Source organism: Poecilia latipinna, unplaced genomic scaffold (genome assembly GCF_001443285.1).
Source record: "Poecilia latipinna isolate Pla-1442-1.1 unplaced genomic scaffold, P_latipinna-1.0 Scaffold543, whole genome shotgun sequence".
In the NCBI taxonomy this organism is placed as follows: Eukaryota; Metazoa; Chordata; class Actinopteri; order Cyprinodontiformes; family Poeciliidae; genus Poecilia; species Poecilia latipinna.
In genome coordinates, this window is record NW_015113159.1 from 43,545 (window position 1) to 68,698 (window position 25,154).

At 42.3% G+C, this 25,154-nt stretch overlaps 2 protein-coding genes across 6 annotated transcripts in view; both read right to left on the reverse strand.

The window, feature by feature from the left end:
* pde4dip (phosphodiesterase 4D interacting protein) overlaps positions 1–15,954 on the reverse strand; it is a 59,344-nt gene extending 43,390 nt beyond the window's left edge. Inside the window, exons 1-4 of one of the 5 annotated variants that reach the window (XM_015041219.1) lie at positions 15,713–15,954; positions 14,465–14,766; positions 7,137–7,189; positions 5,073–5,140 (exon numbers count right to left, since the gene is read on the reverse strand). In XM_015041219.1, the coding sequence (XP_014896705.1) occupies positions 5,073–5,140; positions 7,137–7,189; positions 14,465–14,571 (228 nt within the window). In that variant the 5' untranslated portion in view covers positions 14,572–14,766; positions 15,713–15,954. Of the gene's footprint in view, positions 1–5,072; positions 5,141–7,136; positions 7,190–8,431; positions 8,729–14,464; positions 14,767–15,712 lie in introns of those variants that run through there. The other 4 variants (XM_015041218.1, XM_015041217.1, XM_015041222.1 and 1 more) reach the window with 4 other exon arrangements.
* Positions 15,955–17,660: 1,706 nt separating this feature from the next.
* On the reverse strand, positions 17,661–20,427 carry LOC106952846 (hydroxycarboxylic acid receptor 2-like). Its single transcript, XM_015041223.1, has 2 exons — positions 19,229–20,427; positions 17,661–18,424 (listed from the first exon to the last, which is right to left on the reverse strand). Exons 1-2 carry the CDS (start codon positions 19,994–19,996, stop codon positions 18,218–18,220), a joined length of 975 nt encoding a protein of 324 aa, XP_014896709.1. The 5' UTR covers positions 19,997–20,427; the 3' UTR covers positions 17,661–18,217.
* Between the last annotated feature and the right edge of the window lie 4,727 nt (positions 20,428–25,154).

Below are 25,154 nucleotides of genomic sequence, written 5' to 3' on the forward strand. Positions count from 1 at the left end.
CCGCCCCGCCCCCCCCGACTCCGATCCGACCTGCCTCTGGCCCAACCCGACCCGACTCCGATCCGATCCGACCCACCTGACCCGACTCCGACCCGACTCCGATCCGATCCGACCCACCTGACCCGACTCCGATCCGACCCGACTCCGATCCGACCCGACTCCGATCCGATCCGACCCACCTGACCCGACTCCGACCCAACCCCGGTCGGGATGATCTGCGTGTTAGAAGATGTTCTGGTGGCTAAAATATCCTATTTGTAAAACGTTTGGTCTCTGTGCTTCGCGGTTGGATCCGTGTGAAAACGTCGTGAGGTTCTTCAGAAGACGATTCTCTGACTCGAACAGAACCAGCTCTGGTTCTTCAGGAGGAAACCGGCGTTTGGATCAAAGTCCAGGTTCTGCTCCGGTTTCCCATCTGTTCATCTTCCTCTGTGATTCGACCCGGACTCTCCCAGACCAATCCCAGCTCATCAGAACCAGAACCCTGTCCTCTTTGGTTCTGTAAATGGACAGAACCTCCTGAGCGATATCAGAACCGTGATGATCCTGGCTGGGCTCCCAGAACCCGTCGGCCCTGCGAGGAAAGCAGAACCAGAACCACTGCGGCCCGATGTCCTCCAGCGTTCAGGAACACTGGATCCCAGCATCTCTGCTGGTTTTCCTTCTGCGCTGATGGAAACCAGCAGAACCGGTTCGTCATCGGGTCGGAACGGGAGGAAGCCGGTTCCCTCGGTACGCAGCCATAACGACGGAGAGCTCAGGCTTTCATTTCTACTACTGAGCTGCTTGGATGATCTGCTCTGAGAAGCAGGTTTGTAAAATAAACCCCAGAGAAATTAAAACAAAGAACAAAATAAATTCCAATGGAAAATGTGGGAAAATTTCCGGTGAACAAAAGAAAAACTAAACAGAAACATTTTAAAAATCCAGAGAAAAACTGCAGTGGAAAGAAAAAAGGCTCCAATGTAAAATAACAGAAACTTCAGTATCATGAACAAATTGTGTTTTACATTATTTCACGGTAAATGTCCTGGTAATCAATTAACTGGTTGCTATGGTGATTTGCATCGTTTTTAGGCCCAAACAGGAAGAGAAACAAACAGCAGGAAACAGATTTTCCTCAAACAAAAAGGAGCTTTATGAAGAGCTGAGTGAAAATAATTCAGAGAATCAGAACCTTCTGATGGAAACAAACATATTAAATGTTTTCAGTGGGAGATCTGAGATGTCAAACAGAACCTTCAGGTCCGGTTTCTCCAGAACCATTCACTGGAATACAATGGGAGTTAATGAGAGTGGGCGTGTCCCTCTGAACCCTGGCCTCTGATTGGTCAGAGTCCAACACTCTGACTCCATGTCACCAAATCAACCGCAGCATATTTCATGTTTTAATACAAATGAAACCAGAAAAAGGGAAGGATACATAAAAATAACTTTCAAAGCTTTTCAATGTTTTCAATCTGATGTTTCTAATTTTTAATGAAATAAAAATGAAAGAGTTTCAAATCTTTTTCATTGTAAACTTCAATAAAAACATTTGTGGGATCCTGCATTAAACTCGTGTTGCTTCTAGTCCTGATTTAAAGTCACAGTAACCCAGATAAACCCGCTCCGTAAGTCACAGCTCATACATGGAAACGCCACGCGGCCTGTTTGGATGCATTAAAGGCATGACTCAGCCTTCTGAAGCCATTAAACGTTAGAAACGGTTTGACCCCGGGTTAAAGACCCGGAGCCGCTCTAAAAGCTGTCAGTCTCAGGACGCCGTCCAGATTTTTTCACCTGCGTTTCCAGAAAATCCTCGCAGGCGTCCAGGAGGTGAGTCACTCCCCCAGTAATTACCTCAGCCGGCCTAATTAGAGCTGACAAAGTTTAAAGGTAACAGCCCACCTGCCTGTTCGCTATAAACGGCTGTTTTTGATTGGACTACATGGCTCACCGCCCAGGGCTCCACCTCATCAGGGGAGGCTCATAAAAAACCCAACAAGTTTTCTACTGATTCCCTGCATCAATATGAGCACAGTTCGATAATAAGGTCATAAACAGCTAATAACCCAGTTATTCTGGGTGAAATTAAAGGCACATTTCACCCAGTTTGAAGAAATCTGCTCAAATAGATCCATTTCATGTTATTGGGACATGTCAGGAAATTTAGCGCCTGACGCTGGAGGCCAAAAACATGATTCCTTACATGCCATCCATGGCGGCACTGCGCCACAGCAAAGGAAAAATAACGCAGAAAAACCATTAAAGAACAACTCAAAACCACTTTGATTGCTCCCTGAATAGGCCTGTCACGATAAACGATAAATCAATTAATCGCACGATAAATGAAACCTATCGACCTCATTTTAATTATCGGCTTTATCGTCTCTTCCTGCCATTTTTCCTTTCTGTTGATGACACTGAATGAAAACAGGCTCAGCTCCGGTCTCTCCACTGACCCTCCCTTCCTCATTTCCTTAGTGTAATGTCCAGCGGCCCATTTTCTAAACCTGAGAGACACATTGGCCGACAGAAATCCTCGGTATAACGGTTCGATCGGGTTCGTCGTGCCGTGTGGTTTTCAGTCACATGGGCACAAAATAACGGCTGCAAGTCCAGTTACCTAATTTTATAACCAGGCATTAATCAATGCTTTACTAGAATCTACCTGTGATGCATGTGGCTAGAGTCAGCGTAAAGTCCTGACTGAATGAAAATCATTATAACCTATTTATGTCACGTTAACGAAGAACAGCTGAGAACTTGCCGGGTTTATCAGCTGCGGTAACAATTTGGCTCCAACTCCTCCTCTTGTCATTTCTATATTCTTTGCACAAAATGTTGAATAAACATTAATGTTGTTTCCACATATCATCTCCGATGCTGGACTTCCTGTTGCACCGGATTCCTCTCCGTTAATCCGGCTTTCTGATTGGCTACCTGTCACATTCAGCGTTAAACTCGGGGAAAACCCCTGATTTACATCGGAGCCACGACGATATACATCACACTGCAGGATGATCGGTTACGAAATCACCAGCGACAATCTTAGATCGGCCAACGATCTAAGATTGTTATAAGGGGAAAATGGGGGCAGAACATCGTAAAGTATGAGCTACTGCATCAGGTAGTAGGATGTGCCCATCTTCTCTATTTAAATCTACCGATTACTGAAGGGCAATACAGACTTCATAATCTGCTCTCTTTTGGTTGAATGCAGTATTTATTCCCACTTTGGCTTCATGTTGTTTAGGTTTTATTCAAGTACGTTTCTTGTTAATGGAGACTGAGAATCCATTTTATTTTTGTTTTTGGTTGTTTAGTTAATCAGTTCCAGTGTTATGTGTTCTTTTCAAAATAAAGTGCATCTATGGCAGGAAATCAGAGACATTATTAGTAATTTCCATTAAATCAGTGTCAAAAAGTCTTGAAACAATATTATCGTTTATCGCAATAATTTTTTAGACAATTAATTGCTCAGCTAAATTTATTATCGTGACAGGCCTATCCCTGAATCGGCTACGCTACACACGGACTCGCTGCCATAGCAACTGACAACAACGCCGCTTTATGTTTCAGGATTCAACACCCAAAAAAAACACTCAAAAATTTCCCACACAAAGAGCAGAACACTGTTTCAGTGTCATGTTTTCAGAATTATTTGTTTTACAATTAATAAATGATCGCTGTGGTAGATTAGCTACTGCTGCCATTAGCCAAGCTAACACAGCAGTGGTTGGTCAAACACCTGCCCTACTGATGAAGGGGAGTTTAGGTCGCCTTTTCTTATTTTAATTGAACCAAAACACACAGAATTCCACAGCACACCTACATGTTAAAGTTGTCATAGTCAAGCTAGCATAAATGAACTACTTCCCTCTCCCTCCCTATTTTTTTCTTAATTAAAACTTTTCCTGACCTTGTTGTCTAATTGTCTTAGTGTTGACAATTAGTAGCAAAGCAATGCATCCCTTTTTCTTTTATATATCAGGCATACATTTAAGATATTGTGCATTATGTAGCTAAAATAGCTAAACTCAATGCTAGTCATCGTTAGCAAGCAGCTTTTTGCCCTACAGCAGAGAGGCGGGCGCGGGCTGCAGCGCACTTGATGTCACGCAGCAACAGGTTTATATTCATTGGGAAATTATCTATACTGCTTTAGCACTAGCATTAGCCAAAGCTGGGTAGTAACTAGTTACATTTACTCTGAGGAAGAAATGTGCTTTTAGGAGTAATTTTACTGTAGCTTTTACTTGACTAAAATTTCTGGATCCTCTAGCCACTGGAAACTTTACTGAATCAAGAACAAACTTCAGGTTTTGTTAAAGTTTCATAACTTTTATATTGAAAAAAATTATTTGAAACATCTTTTTTTCCTTTTCTTGATTTTGTCATTTTCTAATTTTGCTAATTTATATGAATTATTTTCATTTTAATTTTTAAAATATCAAAAATTCCACACAACTTTAGATTTTGGTCCATCTGATGATGCAAATTTTAAACATTAAATGATTAATGTTTTGATCAGTTTTGATCAGCTACTACTACTTGAGTAGCCATTTTACAAAATACTTTTTTACTTTTATTTGAGTAAAAATATGTTAATGTTGAGCTAATTTAGTCTAATTTTTGGCTCCTCTCACCCCTCTGGCATTAGCTTAGCTTAGCTTAGCTTGTGTGCGTATCGCTCTGTTTTGCTGACTCTGTGGTGGTTTTTAAAAAGCAACTGAAAACACTTTTACTTTCCCAGGCTTTGTGATTCTGTCTGTGAAAAGCATTCTATAAATAAACCATACTTCACTTAGAAAAGCATGAAGACGGTAAATCTGAGGGCTACATGGAAATGTGTTTGGATGGTGAAACGCTGAGGAAAACGACGTCAGCAGTGAAATTACAGTGGCGCTTCTGCAGAGGGAAGCGTTTAGACTCATACATTGTTCCAGCTGCCACCTCATCTTTCCAAACACACCTAACCAGTGATTAAGAGCGAGCAGAGACAAGCCTGAACGCCTCCGACAGGCAGCAGAAGGCCAAACCTTCAGCTGCCTGCATCACGCAGATATGTTTCATGAAATGTTTCTTACCTGTTCGAACTCCCTGAGGCTGTGCATCTGGACCGGAGGACCTTTTCCTGTTTCATCATATGAGAAATCTGAGGGAAGACAGAAGAAAAACAAGCTGCAATTTAACTACAAAGTTTCAAAGGTTCTTCATTTAGTTTGTCTTACGAGCTTCCAGCAGATCTTTGAATTCTAACATTTTAGATTAATGTCATGAAAAGCAAGAAAAGATGAAAACAAACTGTTTATTTGTCCCGTTTTAATAGGAATGTTGTGATCTAGAAACATCTGCTGAGATGAAGCATGTTCTAAAAGAGCTAAATAAGTTGATTTCTGCAGCACATTTAAGCAACAAAGCAGTTCAAAGAGCTTTACATGACAAAAACAAACAACTTACAAGTGCTGCATTACAGTAGTAACATAAACAAAAGTCATAGAATTATGTAATCCAGCCTAAAATGAATGATAATCCAGTTATTATGAATCAAAGGCGGCTCTAAACAAGTTTTAGATTTGATTTATCTAAAAACAACGTCAGCTCTTTAATCTATCATTAGGGTGATAGAAGGCCGACTTTGTAACCGTCTTTGTGACTCTGAAGGTTCAGATGTTCATCAGCACAACCTGACTTCAGGCTAACCAGCTGTAACAGGGGAACACACCGTTAATTTATTTATCATCATAAATATATGAGGATACTGTTAAGAGAAGTGGGCGGGACTAACGGACTGACCCAGGAAAGGCTGACCAATCAAATAAGCTGTTTAATTATTTCATGTTGGCCTGTAAATGTGAAATATTTTGAGAAATATTCAAAATATTTGTGGGGAATTTTTATGATTCTAGTTTATATTTATGATGCAAATTCAGCACTTTTAACTGTTTTCATATATTTGTTACAATTTAATTTATTTTAAAAGTTTTTATTTTTAGAATGGTGGCACATCTGGGCTTCCGTATTGGCAGTTTGATATTAGTGCTGCTGAAGCTGGAAAACTCAGAGCTTCCTGAGGAACATATGACTCGTTCAGCTCATTATAAACTGATTATCTGTGAATAAATACGTCCACATGACGTTTACAGACGCAGCAGATCTGCAACAGGAAGGATCTGAGTTTTACTGGTTTAAAGGTCCGACGGTTCTGGACACATTTATGAAAGAGGTTCATGATGAAGTCTCATGAGATTTCAGGAAGATTATTTATTTTATTGGACAAAGTGGATTTTAGTAGCTGGCATTTTCTGGTAAGACCATCTGAAATCTGAAATATCTACAAACTTATGTGATAAACTGTTGAGTTTCTTGGACCTTCCAGTTGTTCTGTTTGCTGGTCGACCAGAAACCAGCAGCTGCACCAAATTTACCTCCATATTAGATTCTGTATGTATAATTATGAGCCATGCAGATCAGAGCAGCTGTGCACCTGGTGCTTGTTTTTAACATCATTACAAACCAGAAACAGAAACTGTTCGGTTAGTTACTTTAAACATAAATTCATGAATCCTTAATAAATAATAACATTATTTTAGATCTGAACAAGTAAAATATGATAATGTTTAACTTTAAATAAAGAAAAAAGTTTCCAGAGCCAAACTGAAATCAGGTGTTGATGCTGCAGCAACGAGTCGCTCTGTCATGATAAGTTTTACTGGAATCGTCCCAGAAGTTACTGAAATAAACTATAATATTGTTTTGAGACAAATTTCCAGTAATTTGATGGTAATGAGGATAATAGTAGCACAAGAACACATTCTCAAAGATCTACAAACTTTAAATTCTGATGAATATTTAACACGGAACTGGAAAACATTTTAAAGATCTAAAATAAATACATAAAGCAACAGAAAAACTAAATGAATTATGAAGTTTCTGTAAACAAAATGATCCTTAAGAAAAGTTTAGATGAGAGCAAAACACCAGACTGAAACTTTTACCATCCAGGTTTTGTTATTAAGAGAAAAAAGCAAAGAATGATCAATCAGTTTGACTAGGAAGTGATTGTTTTAGTTTACGATGCGATTAACTGATTTATTGCTTTTTGTGACAGGCGTCGCAGCGAGGAGGGAAAAGTTTCAGGAAGTTCTTACCCATCATGGGTCCGAGGCTCCTGGGCCGGGCCGGTCTCTCTGCAGCGCCGTGCCTGAAACCAGAGACAGGATCAGCCAAGCCTCCCAGAACCCGTCTCCTCACGCGGATCGTCCAGACGCTCCTGGTTCGGAGCAGAAACCCTCCAGAGGCGCTGCAGCAGGCGGGCCGCGCCGACCCGTCAGGCTGCAGCGGGTTCTGAGTCAGCGCATGCCTCAGGTCACACCGCCGTCACTCACCAATGAAGACGCCGTAAACAGACAGATCCTCCAGTCAGAGGAGTTTCCCCAAACCGCTCATTACCGGCTGGATCCAGAGGAGACTGCAGGCTCCGCTTCAGAACCTCAGCAGCGGTTCTGGATTACTTTAACTGGACTTCATACAGAAATCAGCATAGCTCATATGAACAGAGTAAAAACTAGCTTCAGCGTTTCTTCAGTCTGTTTTGATGCAGCATCTTCATAATGAAATCATTTATTATTCTGCTGAAAAAACAAATGAAAAGAAACACGAACAAAAACCCAGAGCCTGACAAACACACACATCCAAACCAGTATGGTTCAAATCAGCAGTTTAGCATTAGCTTCCACAAAATACCACGTTAGGCTTCTGCTTTAGCATTAGCCAACGCTAAACAGTTTATATAGCGCTTTAGCATTAGCTAACGCTAAACAGTTTATATAGCGCTTTAGCATTAGCCAACGCTAAACAGTTTATGTAGCGTTTTAGCATTAGCCAACGCTAAACAGTTTATATAGCGCTTTAGCATTAGCAGTCTGAAGCAGTTCATGTTTTTGGTCTTTAATAATGTACAGATTTGATAAATGTTTGTTTTCCAGCAGGTAAAACAAAACAACAAAAATCACAGAAAAACAAGTTTTTGTATTTTTAATTTAATAATGTTTGTTCCCTGCTTGCTGTTTAAATTTGCCACTTTTGGCAAAAACGTTGGACTCCACTACTTTAAAGGCACAGTGCATGTAAATAATAACAACAAATGTAACACAGTAACATTTATTATCATTACATGAAAGTTATTTCTTTAATAATAACATTGTTACTGTGGTTCTGTCATAAAACCTGAGCTCATTTCTAGCAGCTCAGAGTTGAACCCAGATGATTTCCTGACAGGATCATCTGCGGCCGCCTGAACCTCTGAGCTGAAGAGGCAGAACATGTGCAGAGCTAAAGCCGTTAGCGGCCGGTCTAACGCAGGACGGCCGCAGAGAGCCGCATTCGGACCCGTCCACTGCGCAGAAATACCTCCATCCCCACAGGTCCAGAGTCAGCAGCTTACCGGCCCCTGTAGAGGAATCCACTCATGTCTCCTCAGGTAAACACCTGAACACCTGGGCTGGTTTGGACTCCTGACCCGGTCCGGTCCCGGAGCAGCAGCGGGGAGCAGGGAGGAGCTTCCCGCCGACGTGGCAGAGCAGCGGCTCGGAGAGGAGGTGAGCGGCTCCGGGGAGCAAAAGGTACAGAGAGCCGTCTGTTTCAGCGCCTCACTGGGGCGAGTGAGTGTGTGTGTGTGGGTGTGTGTGTGTGAGTGTGTGTGTGTGTGTGTGAGTGTGTGTGAGTCAACATGTGCACAAGCCACCATAACGTCTTTCCACTCAGACTCAGAGACAGTCAGACTGTTTGCTTGTGGTTCATCCTGAATGCAGGGTGGAGCCCCCCCTGCCCCTCCTCCCCGACCCTCCTGCTCCCCCCACCCCTACAGGTGTGTGTGTACCTGTCTGAACAGGTACCAGCTGGAATGTCTTTAATCTTTGGCTGGCAGTCGTGCAGGAGAATCCCAAACAGACTCGATTGTTTCTGCTCTGACTGGATCAGAACCGGGTCAGAACCTCCTCTGTTCTTCCACAAACAGGAAGGTGTGGCTCCCCACATCAGAGCTCCAGTCCAGCCCAGTTCGCCTGAGGAACTGGGCTGGACTGGAGCTCCAGCAAACAAAACGCCCAAAGCAAAAATAATAATAAAATCATCTCATTTATGACTCAGAGTTTTCCTCCAGTCACTGGATTTAAATCAACCCAAACCTGAATTAGAGAACCGTTTGCTAACTGTTTGGGTAAAAACTGTCGAGTTTATTTGGTCTAGAAAATCTTTTTGTCTTTTCCCAGCAATGAAATGAGAACCGATTATCAACCAAGTTTAACAGAAGAATTAATGCGTTTTATTTTTGGTTTGCTTTAGTGAAGAGTGGCTGAATGTTTACAGCTCTACTTACTGCAACATTAAATCACGGATGTTAAAACTAAAATACTTTGCGTCTAATAATTTAAAGAAGAATTAAATTTGTTATTGAAATTTTCCTTCTAAAAAATGACCAAACTGTCCACTGGAGGACAAATTTGTAGCTTTCTGGGGCCACAATAAATCGTTCAAAGGGCCACCGATGGCCCACGGGCCACACTTTGGGCACCCCAGATTTGGAGTAACAGTTTCGTCCCGAGTGAAACCTGGATCCCCGTGGAGCTGAAGTTAACCATGGCGCTCTGCGTAAAGTTCCCTCATCAACCAGGACAGTAAACAAAGTGAAGCAGCTGAGCGACGAGGCCGACAGGCCCAGCTGGGATAACAGGAGCCGCTCAGAGGAAATGAAGCCCAAACACAAAACAAGGAGAAGCAGCTTCAATCAGCCGGGCGGTTCTGATCCGGAACATTCCTGGTTCAGGACGGCGTGTTCGCTCCGTTCACGAACATTCCCGCCGCCTCCTGGTCCATCAGGAATCCGCTGGAGCCGCTCAAATACCGGCTCCACATTCCTCACATGCAGGAATGATGAGGAGAGGCCAAACATGAGGGGCGTGGGCCGCAGGCGGCTGGCAGGTCTGAACAGACAGAACCCGACGCCAGGCCGTTAGAACTACTATTGTACCTTAAACGTAAACGTAAATGTAAACGCCTGCGGACCGTCTGCAGCTCTCTGGGCCGCCTGCAGCAGTTGCTCCGACAAGAACAACCCAACATCTTTCCTAGCAGCAGCAGGTCTGCTCCTCCTGTTGAAGGTTTTATGTATTTTAGTGGTTTGATATTTCATCATCTTGTTGTTGGACTCTCCGTGAATAAATTAGACACGAGACGCGATTCCTCCTGGATGTTCTGTTCTTTACGGCTCAGTAATAAACCACCTGTATGAACTTAATGACCATCCCTCCCTGCTGCGGCTGGAAGCCCGGATCCTCCGTCAGATTTACTCAGCCCAGGTTTTCCTCCTGCTCCAGACGGCTGATGCTCTCACAGGGACGGTTCAGTTTGCTCAGGGTTTAAAATCAGCCATGAAAACTTTATGTCCTGCTGGTTTCCCAGCGCCTGGTGGGATGGAGTTATTTCACTCCTCTGCCTGAGGAAAGCCCAGGAAGGAGGAGCCGCAGTCAGAGTTACACCCTGTAATTATCCTGCTGACACTTTCTGCCTTTGCTCCATCTGAGGCACGAAACGCCTTTTCAAAATAAACATCACAACAAAAAGTTTAATATCCAACAAATATGATCTCATTTTAAATTACTGAGGCCAAACCAACCTGTGTGGAAATGGAAACCAGCTGATGATAACCGGTGGTGAAGGACTAACAACACGAAGTAGGCCAAAGGATTTCAAAAAGCAACGAATCGTCATGATGCAGAACGAGCTAACACATTCTTCTGAACAGATTCTTCTGAACAGATTCTTCTGAACAGATTCTTCTGAACAGATTCTTCTGAACAGATTCTTCTGAACAGATTCTTTACTCTGAACGAAATCAGTCAGTCGTTCTTTATTACAACTTTGCTTTATTTTATTGCTCTAAACACGTCAACAGTTATTATCTTTACTTGATTTAAAATTATTTTTACTTATTTTAAAATAAATACAATCAGGGGAGAAACTAGCAGCTGCCACTGGACAAATACGGGAAAAATCTGAAGTGGCGTGTAAATTGGAGCAACGCACTGTTGACAATTTGAACAGAAAAAATAAAAACTGCATCCAGTTTGAACTTCTGACCGTCTGGAGTCCAGACTGATGAACGTAACGCAGCGGCACCAGGCTGGTGGAGAAAAATGTTGATTTTCACCCTGAATACCAGAAAATAATTGATCATTGTTTTATTTAAAGATGCAGAAGATGGTTTTTGTTCCTGCCAAAGCAGCTGAAGTCCATTTTTTCTATTTTTTGTTACATTTTCCTTTACTTTTGTTTCTGTATTACAGCATTAAAATGTTATTAAATGACTTGTATTAAAGGCCTATATAGATATGTAATATTTATATTTTATGAAAATAAACAGCCAATTTCTTCTGCAAGTACAAACAGTGGTTCAATTTTTCACCTTCTGAATTAATATTAATTTTACTTTTTTGTTAGTTTCACGCATAAAAAATGTTTTTCTAAATTAATACAACATTATATTGGGGATAAAATAACTTGTCTTTAGAAAAATGTACATGTTCAGAAATCAAAACGGATCCTGAAGATCCCAGGACCAGTCAGACATGGTGGTGGCAGAGTGATGATCTGGGCTGCTTTGGGAAGACTTGCTTTAATATGTATGTTCAGTTTAGAAAATAAATGTTTAGCTTGATAACTATTTAACCTGCTACATAAACATTTACCTTGCTAACAATTTAGCTTCAAAACTAACAAATTAGCTGAGCTTAGAGGTAAATATTTGATTTCTAAGCTAAATATTTAGCTTTATAACTATTTAGCTTGCTAACTAAACATTTAGTCTGGATGTAAATATTTAGTTTGTAAACTAAATGATTAGCTTGCTAACTATTTAACTTGGTGAGCGAATATTGAGGTTGCTAACTAAATATTTAGCTTGCTTACATAAATGAGTTGGTTTGCTAGCTGCTAATTAGCTGTTAGCTAAACATTGGATGTTGAAAAGACTTTGCAGAATTAACCCATTTTTTCTTTAGAAAGGTTAAGTAATCAAATCTTTGCTGTTAAGTTTTGACTGTGTAACTTAATGAGACTCCGTAGAAACACAGTCAGATGAATTTATCTTTATCGTAGTTTGAGTTAATAAAACTCTGCTCTTTCATGTTAAACACTTTGCCTGTTTTTGCTGTAGGGAGTTTGAAGAGCCGTTTGTTTCTCATCCAGGAAACATCAACCTTCAGAAACCTGAGGCCTGATGACTTCACTGTAAAAGTCTCCATCTTTAAAATGCATCTGCAGTTTTCTGCAGCTCCGTTCGGTTCAGTGGGACCATGTGGCCTTTATTACCGGCCTGCATGTGTTTCCACTCCGGCATCCCAGCAGGCCCAAGCATGCATTATTAATAAGCGTCATGACGACCCCCCCGTCCAGGGCTCACGTTACTAAAGAGCACTTTTCCCAAATAATCAATAACTCAGAGTGAAGTTTAGGCTCAGATTACATGAATCTGCAGCCAGACGCGTTCTTCAGACAGGAAGGGAACAAATACAGCGACATAAATGGAGTTATTTAAAGCAAAACCGCTGCGTCCAAACTGGATCGGAGCGCTTAGCGGGGTTAGCTTTGCTCTTTCTGCTTTTCTGCTTAATAAGAACTGAGCAAGAGGGCAAAGGTTGAACACATGGACGATTTTTAGCTGTTTTCAGTGAAAACATTAAAAGAAAAATATGTGAGAAACAATAATAGCTTTAAAGACTGCGGTGGTGTTGATTCAGTGTCCTGACAGAAACAAACGCTTCGTCTGGGAGGAAAGTTACTGAAAAACATCCGATTGATTCAGGGAGGAACAAACATCAGGTCGGATTTAATGCATTATGTTTACTGGTGTTGATGGGGTCAAAGGTCAGGGCGCGTTGGTTCTGGACCGGAGCTGCAGCTCTTTCATATGAGCTGATCTGACCTTTCTTTACGTGGCATTCTGCTACCAGGGGACAGACGACGCACCGACTGCAGCTTATCGATACACAATGTTTTCTGTCACCAAACATCTGGGCAGATGGCACAAAACTCGCCTCTCACTTTTCTTCCATCATCACTGCACAATTTAACTGACTTCATAATAAACTGTAAATAAATGATTTACAGATTAAAGTCAGTAAAATATCTCAGAACGCTGCTACAACGAGACAATTTAACATGAATCTGTTTAACCATCTTCAGGTTTTCCTCTGCAATCATCGACACGCTGAGTCTAAATCAACCTTAGAGGTTAAAGTAACTGACAGGACAGGCTGTGCGCTAAACCCAGCAGGAAACATCAGGATAAACGTCTGGTTTGGTTTTTCTCTCTTTCTGCAGGTGTAGAAGCAGATTTCTGCGGCATCAGCTGGTATTCTCTCTCTGATTCTTTCTCTTCTCCTTCGGACATTTCTCCTGTTCTTTCTGATTTCTTTTCAGTCTCTGTTACATTTAAAATTACAATACAAGCAATTTCTAATAAATCTGTTTATATTTATACCAGGTGGTGCATCATTTAAAATGCTGTAACCCTNCACTAGTGAAAGTAAATCTGTTGGACTTCACCCTGACACTCAGAAAAAGGAAACAATTGCCATGGAAACAGAAAGGAAGCAATTAAATTAAGACTACTAATTGCAACTACTACAGTAGTTTTAATTAGATAATTCACTGTTTTTGCGTTTTGATGTTAAACTCAAATGTTTGCACCATAAACCCCCAAAAACTAGAACGAAAAGCTAAAAAATAAAACGGGTCTCAAACAGAGTGCAGACCTCATGTCTGTCTGAATGGATGCTACTGAGCATGCTCAGTGGCCAGCTGCTGATACACACATTCACTCTGGTTCCTCAGCGCACAGAGGAGTCACTGACCAATCAGACGGCACATAAATATCATCAAAATGATCCGCTTCTATTTTCCTAACATCCAGAGATAGTTCACACAAATATTCAAGCAACAAAGAGGAGGACAGTCCCAACTGGTTCAAAAGTGAAATAAATTAAAACAAATCGCAACGATTCCAGGCAGGAACAAGAAGAAAATTTCAACTTAAATCCAGAACCAGAGAATCAACCCGAAGCAATAAAAGCAGAAAGCAAGAGGAGAGGAAGTGATGACAGAGAGCTTGGTGAGTCAGAGAACCTGCAGCGAACACAAAGTTCAGTCTGGAAAACACAGAATAACGCAAACAAACACAAATACAACAAACAGGAAGCCTCAACCTGAGCGAATAGGGCCAACTGGGAACCACAGCTCCCACTGCAATACGTCAATAGTGAACAGGAAGCAGCATCCAGACAGGAAGAGGAGGAAGAGGAGCGACGCTGTGCTGCCTCTTCATCACCAACTCTACCAGCTCTGACAGACAGTCTGCAGGAAGCTGAGATATTTATAGAACATGTCTGTCCCTGAAGCAGCTTCAGCTCAAACATCTCACCTCACTTCCTGCTGGGAGTCCCGTCCAGCTCCAGTCCCGTCTGCAGCGGCCTGACCCGATCCGCCATGCTGGTCTGGATCCAGGAGTCCGGCTCCATCCCTGAGCATCACCTCCGTCTGGAGGCAGAGGGATGCTGCTGCTGCTCACAATCCACCGCCGCTGCTCCGCTTCCAGCCGATTGGCTGCTTCACGTGAAGGGGAACCCCCCTCCTCATCCTCCTCTTCATCATCTCCCTCCACAGTGCAACACGGGGCAGAGCAGATTTACACACGAGATGTGCAGCCTGCCTCCCAGCGGCACCCTGCACCCACACAGAGGAGGAAACACGTTAGCTTTGGCTAACAGATTAGCTTTAGCTAACATAATGATGACATAAATAAACTCTCCTTCCCACTCTGGTTGCTAACACAAGGCGCAGCATCATGTGTTTTCCAGCACATTGTGCCATTTTACAGCATAATAAAGTAACTGTTACCTTCAGCTATTATAAAAATGCTATCAATTTTAAATATGACTTATAAGAAACTTTATTCTCTGCTTTGACTCCTTGAAATTGGGCCTCTGTCTCTTTAAAAATTCCTACCGTTTCTGAAGCTCCGCCTCCAGGAAGTCATCCCAACATGGCTTCTCTATTAACCCTTTAACGTTTTTACCAGCGCTGCTCTGAGCAGCAGCTCCTATAATGAGCTCAGCAGTTCCACCAGGTGTCTGCTAATTGCTGCTGGCTAGTCTGAAGGAGTTGAGTGGGGGAAGAGCTGCACCTTGGGGGCAGGGCTAGGTCCAGCCAAGCATTTTGCATAGCTGAATGGTTGCCATGGAGATTAAAGGATTCCTCAAACATGAATGAATCAAAGCAACACTGCAAGTTTGTTTATGATTAGGGAATAACATATCATGGAAAGATTAAAAAAAAAAGTCAGTTTTACAGGATGCTGCCCCTTTAAATGTTGGGAATTATGGATGCATTACTATTGCTACCATTAATTAGAGATAATGCTATTAGCAAGAGCTAACACCATAAGCTAGAAGTAAACATCATTAGCAAGAGGTAATTTTTCCATTAGCAGGAGCTAACTAACACCATTAGCAGGAGCTAACTCCATTAGCTAGAGCGTACAAAATTAGCGAGAGCGAACATAATTAGCAAGCATTAACGCAAAATCAAGACAAATTGGAAGGCAATGAATAAGTCTTTGCAACAAACCATTCCGATATGTAGGAGAAAATGTTTTGACCCAGATGCTAACCGTTAGCAGCTGGAGTTAGAAACCGGAACGTTTAGCAGCGACTCCTGGGTTAGCATTCCCAAACAGTAAAGCAAACTCCGGACTTTTCAGCCGACTCTCTCCTCTTCCTCCGTTTGCTCCTCCTAATCTTCATCTGTCATCTCATTTCTACACTTCTTCTATTTCAACGCGCTCCAGGGCTGAAAAGACTGACTCAGATACGGCTCTGCTCGCCGCTCCGGTTCTGCTCGCCGCTCCGCACCTCCCGGGAGGCAAAATACGCGCGTGCTTGGTCAGCCGCTAATCTAGCGAACTGCGGACAGCGTGAAAGCTCAAAAAACGTCTTTCAGAGAAGTTGTACCACTTTATTCGCTTTTTGCAGAGAGTTCTCATCACACACACACACACACACACACACACACACTAATTACCATTTTTATCGACCGCGACAGCCCATTGGTTGATTTTATTGACGGACATTGGGCTTATCCAATGAAATCCCTCGGTCCTCCTTGGCCCGCCCCTCCTCTCCATTTTAGCCAACAGGAGTCCGAGAAAAGTGAGCGGATATGAGAAAAACTACAAAAGCTAAAAAGCGCATAAGCCCATTCAGAAAAATATGTCAAGCTAACCGATATGTTACTTATCACACAAACTTTACCCGCTGGAGCAGATTCAGGAGCGGAGATGGAGAGGAAATTAGTGATAGCGGCATCATTACCGTCAGAGGATGATGAGTGGAAATGTTCATGAAGGAAGAGCGTTTCATGCAGGAGGAGGGCAGGTGTGTGAGAGTGAGTCCGGGAGGAGGAAGCTAAGCTAACACTAAGCTAGCAGGCAGACTGAAAAACTCTGAATTTCAATAGATAACGTAATAAGTAAGGGAAAACAAATAGAACAGTTTGAAACCATCTACTCATACCATTTAAAAAATGACTGGACACATCTTTAGTAATTACTGTCTGGGGGAGTTGTTGCCAAAATGTGGAAATGTTCAACATAGGAAATGATTGCAAGAATGTTAGAGCTGTGTAGTTAAACCTCTAAGGTATCCATGCTTTAAGTTGAATTAGTCTGCATACGTACATATGTACAGTAAAATTCTTGTCAGTAAATTGGTTTTCATAGAGTTAAGAATAAAAAATATACTTTATATAATTTGCTTGTACTGGTGGGGTTTGTAATCAAAAGAAAAAAACAGTGACTGGTAAAAAAAAAAAATTCTCTATCAGGCAGAGAAAATTTTAAATTTCCACCCCTGGTTACAGCTAATCATGAATCGCCTTAATATCAGACCAATCAGACCAGTTTTACTTACTGGGCCAGTTCCCATACTAATGCAGATTTTTCTCTGTAGGGAATGTACTTTACTGATGAAGTGTCCACTTGGCTCCGTCGCTGAAAATAACTGAACTGAACTTTTCTGAACTGAACTGCTGAGTCATTCTTTACTTCCTTTTAGCTTCTACTGTATTTCATGAATCACATCTTCTAAACTTGGTTTTCCAGTTGAAGCGACACTCAGAACCAAAAACAGAAAGTTTCCATTTGAAAGGCTGGTTCTGGTTCTGAACGCGCCGACTCATCTGGACTTCTTCAGGAACCCAAAACAACTTCTGTGTACGTATTGCAACATCATTTCTGTGCATCAGAGAACCGGAGCTCATCCTTCACAGGAAAAAGCAAATCAGCCCATCTAACCCAGGAGGTTTATTTTTGGTTCAGGTGAGATAATTAGACTCAAAAATATCAAACTTAGAAACGGAAATGAAAGTGATGTTTAAAGAACTCCCTGAATAGATGGAGCATTTCCTGTGAAAGCATGTGATTAGTAAGTGACTAAAATAAAACTAGAAACATTCTTTAGAACAGCTGCAGTTTGTAAAGTTTAATTCATCTGAACATTGAATAAATCACAAAAAGAAATCGTGACATAAATTCACTAAAATTGACTAAATGTCCTTTTTATTTAAATATGGTGATTAGAGCTTACACAAGAAAAACACATTCCTCCTGGAAATGCACAAAAAGCTGAATTTAGTTTGACAAACTAGTTGATCCTAAACTGATGAATAGTTGAACAAATTTAGTGGATTTGATCAACTAGTTGATCGTGAAGTGAATAAACTTTGGCTCTGAATGTTTTGAGGACATTTCCAAAAATATTTAGAAAAAAATCATTCATTTCCTCTGCATTGTTTTATTTTAGAATAATAATAATAATCATCTTTAGTACACAAAATTAGCCTCATTAGTTAAAAAATAAAACATAATAAAAGATCACAACTAAATCACAAACTACCCCAAGTTTCACATCTGAATAAATTCAACAGTTTTTGTTTTTAAAGACGTTACGATTCCTCCGAGTCTTTCTGAATATTCAGGGATTTTTTTTTTTCATTATTAATAAAGAAATTAAGGCTTTTATTTATACTTTTTTTTACTGCCCTGAGTAAAACAGTTTTTTCTCTTGTATGTAAGTAAGGAATAGAGGATAACAACTCGCTGGTTCTGGTTCTGGTGGGATCAGAGCTGACTGATGGACTGCGACGCCGTCTCCCTGGTCCGCTTCTCGGCTGTTTCCTCTGGAGACAGACGCAGAGTTTTCCTGCAGAAGTTCTTGAAGACCGGACTGGAGAAGTAGTAGACGACCGGGTCCAGAGCGCTGTTCAGGTAGGTGAGCGTGATGGAGACGTAGAAGGTGATGGCCAGCTCCTCCGACGCAGGACACACCTGCACAGGTGGACAGACGACAGGATTATAGTCAAAGTGAAGGTAAAAAGGCGACAGAGTAACTGATCATAACATCAATTATGTAATTTTTTCACTATTTTTAGCTTTACATTTTAAGTTTTTTTAAATCCTTCCATCATTTTACAAATGAAAATCTGCCTCAGACTAAGCCTGGCATATTTACATCATGTTTCATTAATATGCACTATTCCTTTTATCAAAAAATTTAATTCACAAAATCACTAAATAATTGTGTCAGACTATGACATAAAGTTATGTGGAAATTTTGGCAGTTTAGAGAGTTAAAAGGAAAATAATTCATATTAATGAAATAAAAAAACAGGGAAAATATATCCAAATGACTTTTTTCAATATAAAACTGATAAAATTTCAATAAAACCTGCAGGTGAATCTTTGGTTAAAACAAGTTTGTTCCTCATTCAGTGAAGTTACTCCAGAACTTTTACAGAAATGTTACTGAAGAGGAGCAACCTTCATAAAAAGTCACTCAAGTAAAAGTAAAAACTAGGATTAGAGCCACTGAAAAAATATATATTCATGACTTTAATCCCAGAAGTTTGAAATTAATTTTTCCCTCTGAATTTTTTGCCTTTTCTCAGGATTGTGATTTTTTTTCTCAAAACTTTTACTTTTTTCAGGATTTTGGACCTTAAACTCATAAAATTCAGATTTTGAAAATAATCAGAATTTTTTTTAATTGATTCAGTGTCCCTAATGGTCTTCCATAGCATAATAAAAATACTCCTAAAGGTGCATTTTTCCCAAAACGTTTCTGGTTCCTACAGAAGTCTGGACCTGCGTCCTGGAGGAGCCGGCGGCCCATTTGGACCAGATCCAGATCATCAGCAGCGTCACGTTGCTGGGCAGGAAGCAGACGAAGAAGACCACCACCACCACCGAGATGAAGTACAGAACCTTCCTGATCCTGGCGTTGTGGGCCAGCTGGCGCCGCCGCAGCTGCAGCACCATGTGCACGGTGCAGTAGAGGATGACGAGCAGCGGCACGAAGAAGGAGGCCAGGAAGACGAACTCGTGCCAGGTCAGGCTGTGCCGCTCGTCCACGTCCGTGTTGAAGCTCTCGCAGTGGCTGCCGTTGCCGTGCTGCAGGGCGAAGATGGGCGCGTCCGCTCCGATGGCGAGCAGCCAGACGCCCAGCGCGCCCAGCGCCGCCTTGGTCACGCTCAGCGAGTTGACGGGGTGGTGGGGATGCACCACGTGCATGTACCTGTCCACGGCGATGAACATGAGGAACAAGGTGCTGCCGCTGCGGTTCATGGCCAGCATGAAGAGGCAGGCGCTGCAGAGCGCCGGGCCGAAGCTCCAGCGCAGCCCGGAGAAGTAATAGCTGGCCCTGAGCGGCAGCGCCACGTTCAGCAGGAAGTCGGACATGGCCAGGTTGAAGAGCAGAACCGTGCTGCTCTTCCAGGGCCGCAGGTGGAAGCAGAAGATCCAGAGGGCCAGGCCGTTCCCCAGGAACCCGAACGCAAACTCTGTCAGGATGAGCGGCGGCAGGGCGCTGATCAGGACGCTGGCGTTCAGGCTGCAGAGCATGCTGAAGGACGACGCAGCGCCTGCAGAGAAACCGCTCTGGAGTCACACCTCAGCTTTCAGGAAGCTGCTCACTGCTTCCTTCTCAGGCCTTTTATATCCTCCAACTTTCTCTGCTTCCTCTGACATCAGCACAGCTACAATGTTTCATCACCAACAGCTTCAGCAGATTCCTGTCTGATTACTGAACCCTCTCACCTGTCCTGGCACAACATTAACTGGGTGTCTCTGCTGATCCACCTCCTTTGCTTTCGCCGCTCCTCTTTAAATCTGTCTGGTTTTATGGTTAGAGATGTTGGATCTGATCCTGTATCCATAGTAACGTTAAAACCCTGGCTGGGTTTGAAGTTCATCCATTTTGTTTGCCAAAGATCTTCTATTGTCCGCCATGATGGCAGGAAGTGTCGGTTTGAACTTCCTGTTTCTCTCTGAAGCCTTGCTAAGCTGCTCAGAGTTGTATAAGCAACACCTTGTTGCCATGGTTACACATCATAACAGCCAAAAGTGAAAGAGAGTAAAAATCCTCCCAACTTCCAGAACCAGAAGGATTCATTCTCCAAACAGGAAACGCCTCGACCAAACGACGAACCAAAGTCCAGACAAAGAATAAATCAGAACTAACGAGTCTCTGACATGAGCGCCGCCGTTCTAGAATATAAATAATAAATCTAATGCAACTGTTGCTCCCATCAGTCTGGAAGGAGTTATGAGGTCATTTCCAAACAATCCCAGTATAATTCATTTCTGGCTTTTCATCTCCAGTGTGTCATATTTAATCTCCAGTGAAAACCACTGGAACAGTTCCTGCATTAAACACTTAGCAGATCTGGTTCTGCTGGTTAGAATGGATCTGAGGAAACTGTTGATAAAACGATCCATTTCTGAGGTTTCTTCTTTCAAGTCTATTGATTCCCAGTTGATCTGCATCGTCTCAAAGCCCAGATAAACCGACCTGACGTAGCTTTGGGTGGGGCTGATCTGAGCTGTTCTTCTCTAAGCTCACAGAATAAAACAACCAGGAAATGAACGTGGATGTTTCTGATCCTGAACGAGTTTCTTCATTTAAAGTGTTGCATGTGAGCCGTGATCTGAACTTCCCCAGGCCTGAATCACTTCCTGGATGGAGGCGGGAATATGTCATCGACTCTGAATCAAACTCCAAATTAAACTCCGATCCGCCTCCAGACCTCGTCTGGGTTCGGTTGAAGTGAACTCTGGTTCAGTTTGAATGTGAACGCCAAGCGGACCGCAGACCGCTCCAAAAGCAGGAAGTGGACTACAGCGCAGGGCATTCTGGGTAAATCCAACCATAGCTAAGGTGCTAGCCTAGCGCTAGCAGCAGAAATGGCTCCTGGTCTTTAGCCTAAAGAGAAATCCTCCATCTGACGCCTCCATCTTGTTTCCATCTGGTGAAGAAGGAAGTTGCTCTCAGAGTCTTCAGAGGTTTTTGTGTCGTTTCCTTCAGTGGTTCTTGGTGCAGCGCCCCCACAGGCCAGGAGGGGAACAGGTTGGTTGGACTCAGAGCCACAGCAGCTGGAGGTGGAGCAGATGTTCTGGTTCCAGTAGAACCGGGTCGACCGGACTGAAGGTGTGACAGCCCGGTCCTTACTGGAGGACGTGGCTGATCAGTAGCTTCCATCCATCCCAGTTCGTCTTTGACTTCGTTAACAGAGAAGGTCTTGGTGCTCAACTCCGATTTTTATTTTGGATTTTCTGTTCATGCTGCTGCGCTCTGGCACTAAAGATGGTAAACAGAACAGCTGATAGCTCTGACCCGGTTCTGCTTGGATGTGGAGTCGGACCAGGAGTGGTGGGGTTGGGATGTGATGTGTTCACCGACTCAGACTGATTTCTTCTTTCATTTTTATCATTTTCAGACATTGTTTACGTCCAGATTTACCGTCCGGCTTCTTCTGCTGCTGAATTATGAAACTTGTCTCACATCAATGACGGAAAAGTAAAATACGACACGATGCTTTGAAAACTATCAGATACGATTTAGTGGAAGTGGAGCAGATTGGACTTTTTGGGTCGTTCAGTCTGCTGTGTCACATTTACCTGCTTTCTAAATGTCTTGGTTGATGCATTTTAGAAACCGTTTGTGTTTCAGATGGTTTAGTAAAACAGGTAGGCTGAGATTCTGAGGTTTTCCCACTAAATCCAGTGAAAGACGTTTTATTGCAGCTGAAATCAGCGGCTTCAGGCTGAACGGCCTGTTGGGAAAATCTGGAGGCTCTTCAGCATGTTTAGTGTGCAGATGAGTGATGTTTGGCTGATGAACGCTTCAGCTGCAGAAGACATCCCGGCCCGGCCCGGCCCGGCCCGGCCCGGCTGCTCTGTTTGTTTGGATCTGTCATAACTGAGTGGGACGGGTCGGCCAGAACCACTCAGCGGCGTTAGCAAGATATCAAATGGCTCAGGGGTGCTGAGCCGAACCCGCCTGCTGGCTCTGGAGGCAGAACCACCGGCACATGTTACCGGATCGCTCAGAACCTTCAGAACCACCGGCACATGTTACCGGATCGCTCAGAACCTTCAGAACCACCGGCACACGTTACCGGATCGCTCAGTTCCAGAGGAGATTGCAGGACTGTCTTTCTTCGCCTCGTTTCAGAGAGTGATTAACAGCACTAAGTCCCGCCTCCTTGCTCTGATTGGTTGTTTCTAGTTAGAACTGGGAGAAGGTGAAGGAGTTTAATATTTTTTACAAATTGTCTCATAAACTGGGACGACATGGTGACAATTTCAACTAAAAAGTAAAAAATATTTTTCATAATAGTTACATACTGCAGCTTTAAGGATCTACCTGTCCAGAACACCTGAGAACGCCATGGCAACGTAAAGTTCTGACGCAACAAACTGCAAAAAAAACTGGAAAACACAGATAGTATCTTTTGTTTGGTAAATATTAGCTAATGGCAGGAGATGAGAGATGAATATCCCAGAATGCATTGAGGTTAAGGAGGATCCCAACATGAGCAGGATTTATAATAACCAAGGATTTAACTGGACCATAAATGGCAGAACATGAGGATTACCAGAATGACGACAGGCAGGACAAACCAGGGGATCTGACAAAGAGCTGACAGGTCTGGGGGTTTTCATGATTAGTAACAGGAAAAACACGCAGAGTGGAAATTAATATTTAACTCTCATTCTGTCCGTTAGCATTAGCACAGTTAGCAGCCACGTAACCTTTATAAGAAATATTTTTTACATATTTGCTGAAGCTCTGAGGAAGATAATCTGTGAGGGAAAAAAGTTAGCTTCTCTACCTTCTCCCAGTGCTAACCAGAAACAAGCAGTCAGCCAATCAGAGGCAGGAGGCGGGACTTAGCGCTGTTAATCACCCTCCATGTGACGCTGCTCATCCCCCTCGCCCTCTCCCAGTCGGCCGACTGGGAGAGGGCGACTGGGATGATATAACTAGTTATAGTGATATAACTATCACTATAACTATTAGTGATAGTTAAGTTAACTATCACTAGCGAGTACAATAGCTAGTGATAGTTGACTATCACTAGCTAGTTAAGCTAACTAGCTAGTGATAGTTAACTTAACTATCACTAGCTAGTTAAGCTAACTAGCTAGTGATCATCATTTAACCGGTGGATAAGTTACAGAAAGTTTTCCTGTAACTAAGTTATTTCTCTGCCATTAGCACATTTAGCAGCGAGTACATGAAGGTGACTGACAGCGCTAAGCCCCGCCTCCTGGCTCTGATTGGTTGTTTTTGGTGCATTTCGTCAGACAGTCGCTCAGGGAGGAGGTTGATCTTTTCTCATAAACTGTTACAACATGGTGACACTTTGGACAAATATATGAAAAACTTTATCAGTTTACTGCAGTTTTAAAGAAAAGAAATCCCATAATTACCTTCAAAACCAGAAATAAGTACAACAGAATCACTTTAATTTGCATCAAGGGTAAAAATAAATCGGTGAATTTTCTTACTTAAATGTGAATTTAGCCTCATGCTAACGGTTTGGTTTTATTCTGGTTTCCCCTCGTCGGCCTGCTGGCCGTCACGCTTCATTCCTGCTGTCACTGAAGAGTTCAGACGTCTGCAGGCCGGCCAGCCTGACACACGCAGGAGAGAAACGAACCGTTCTCTGGAGAAAGAAGATGTTCCGCGATGCAACACGAATAACGAGCGCAGAGGGGAAAATAAAGACCTGGACGGATTTTTATTCCGGCGTCTCATGAAGAGACACGGAGGATCCAGATGTTTGATGATAAGTCCGTCATCAGGCCGTTTTGTTGCTGGTTTGAATCAGATAAAACCTTCATGTTCCAGTTTGGTTTCAGTCCTGGAAACCTGGAGGAGCAGAACAGAACCGGCTGCAGCTCGCTGACAGTCCGGCGGCTCGCTCTCTGAAACATCCACAACCAGGCAACTGGAGCTAAAATCAGGACGTTACGGCACATTTTATTCACTTTGAAGCTACTTAGAGTTTACAGGTTAAACCTCCATATTTTAGTCCTTCAGGCCAAATATGACTATAAACACTATAAAAACAGAAGTCAGTAGAAACTAGTTATATTTACTTCAGTAACTTTTTGGATAATATGTACTTTTGTTTTTACTGTTGCGTACTTTTGCTTGAATGATTTTATTATGAAGTATTTCTACTCTTGAGTAAAATACCCACAAACAACCAAATATTCACCAAACTCTGACACACGGCTGCAGTTTTTGTTTTTCTGCGTTTTGTTTAGAAAGAAATTGTTCTTTTGCTTGATGTTGTTTTGTCATCACATTTTTTATATAAATAATTTTCATTTTGCTCTTAAAATACCAAAGTTTCCATTTAATTTTATATTTGGTCCATGTGATGATGCAGTTTTTAAATGATGTTTTTGGGTAACTCCATATTTTCCCAGTTAACTTACTTTTGTTGTATCTTCACTGTAAAAACTCTGAAAATGATTTTTTTCAGCACCTGCTGATAAGTCAGCATGACTGAGACGAAACCGGCTCCGTTGAAGAAACACAAACTGAACTTCTGCTTTTTCTGATGATTTTACACAGAAATGTAGAAACTCAGATGACGAGTTAAATTTCACTGGGAGGTTTCTGTTGTCCAGAAGAAAGGTCGGGTAGAAACTTTGTTTTGGTGGATCTTCTTAAAAAGACGAAGTTATGAAGTGGATTTCTACC

Coding starts and splice junctions, on each gene's coding strand:
- LOC106952846 (XM_015041223.1), bottom strand. CDS start 19,996: ATGCTCTGCAGCCTGAACGCCAGCGTCCTGATCAGCGCCCTGCCGCCG. Junction 18,425..19,228: donor GGACGCAGGTCCAGACTTCT/GTAGGAACCAGA, acceptor CCACCTGTGCAG/GTGTGTCCTGCGTCGGAGGA.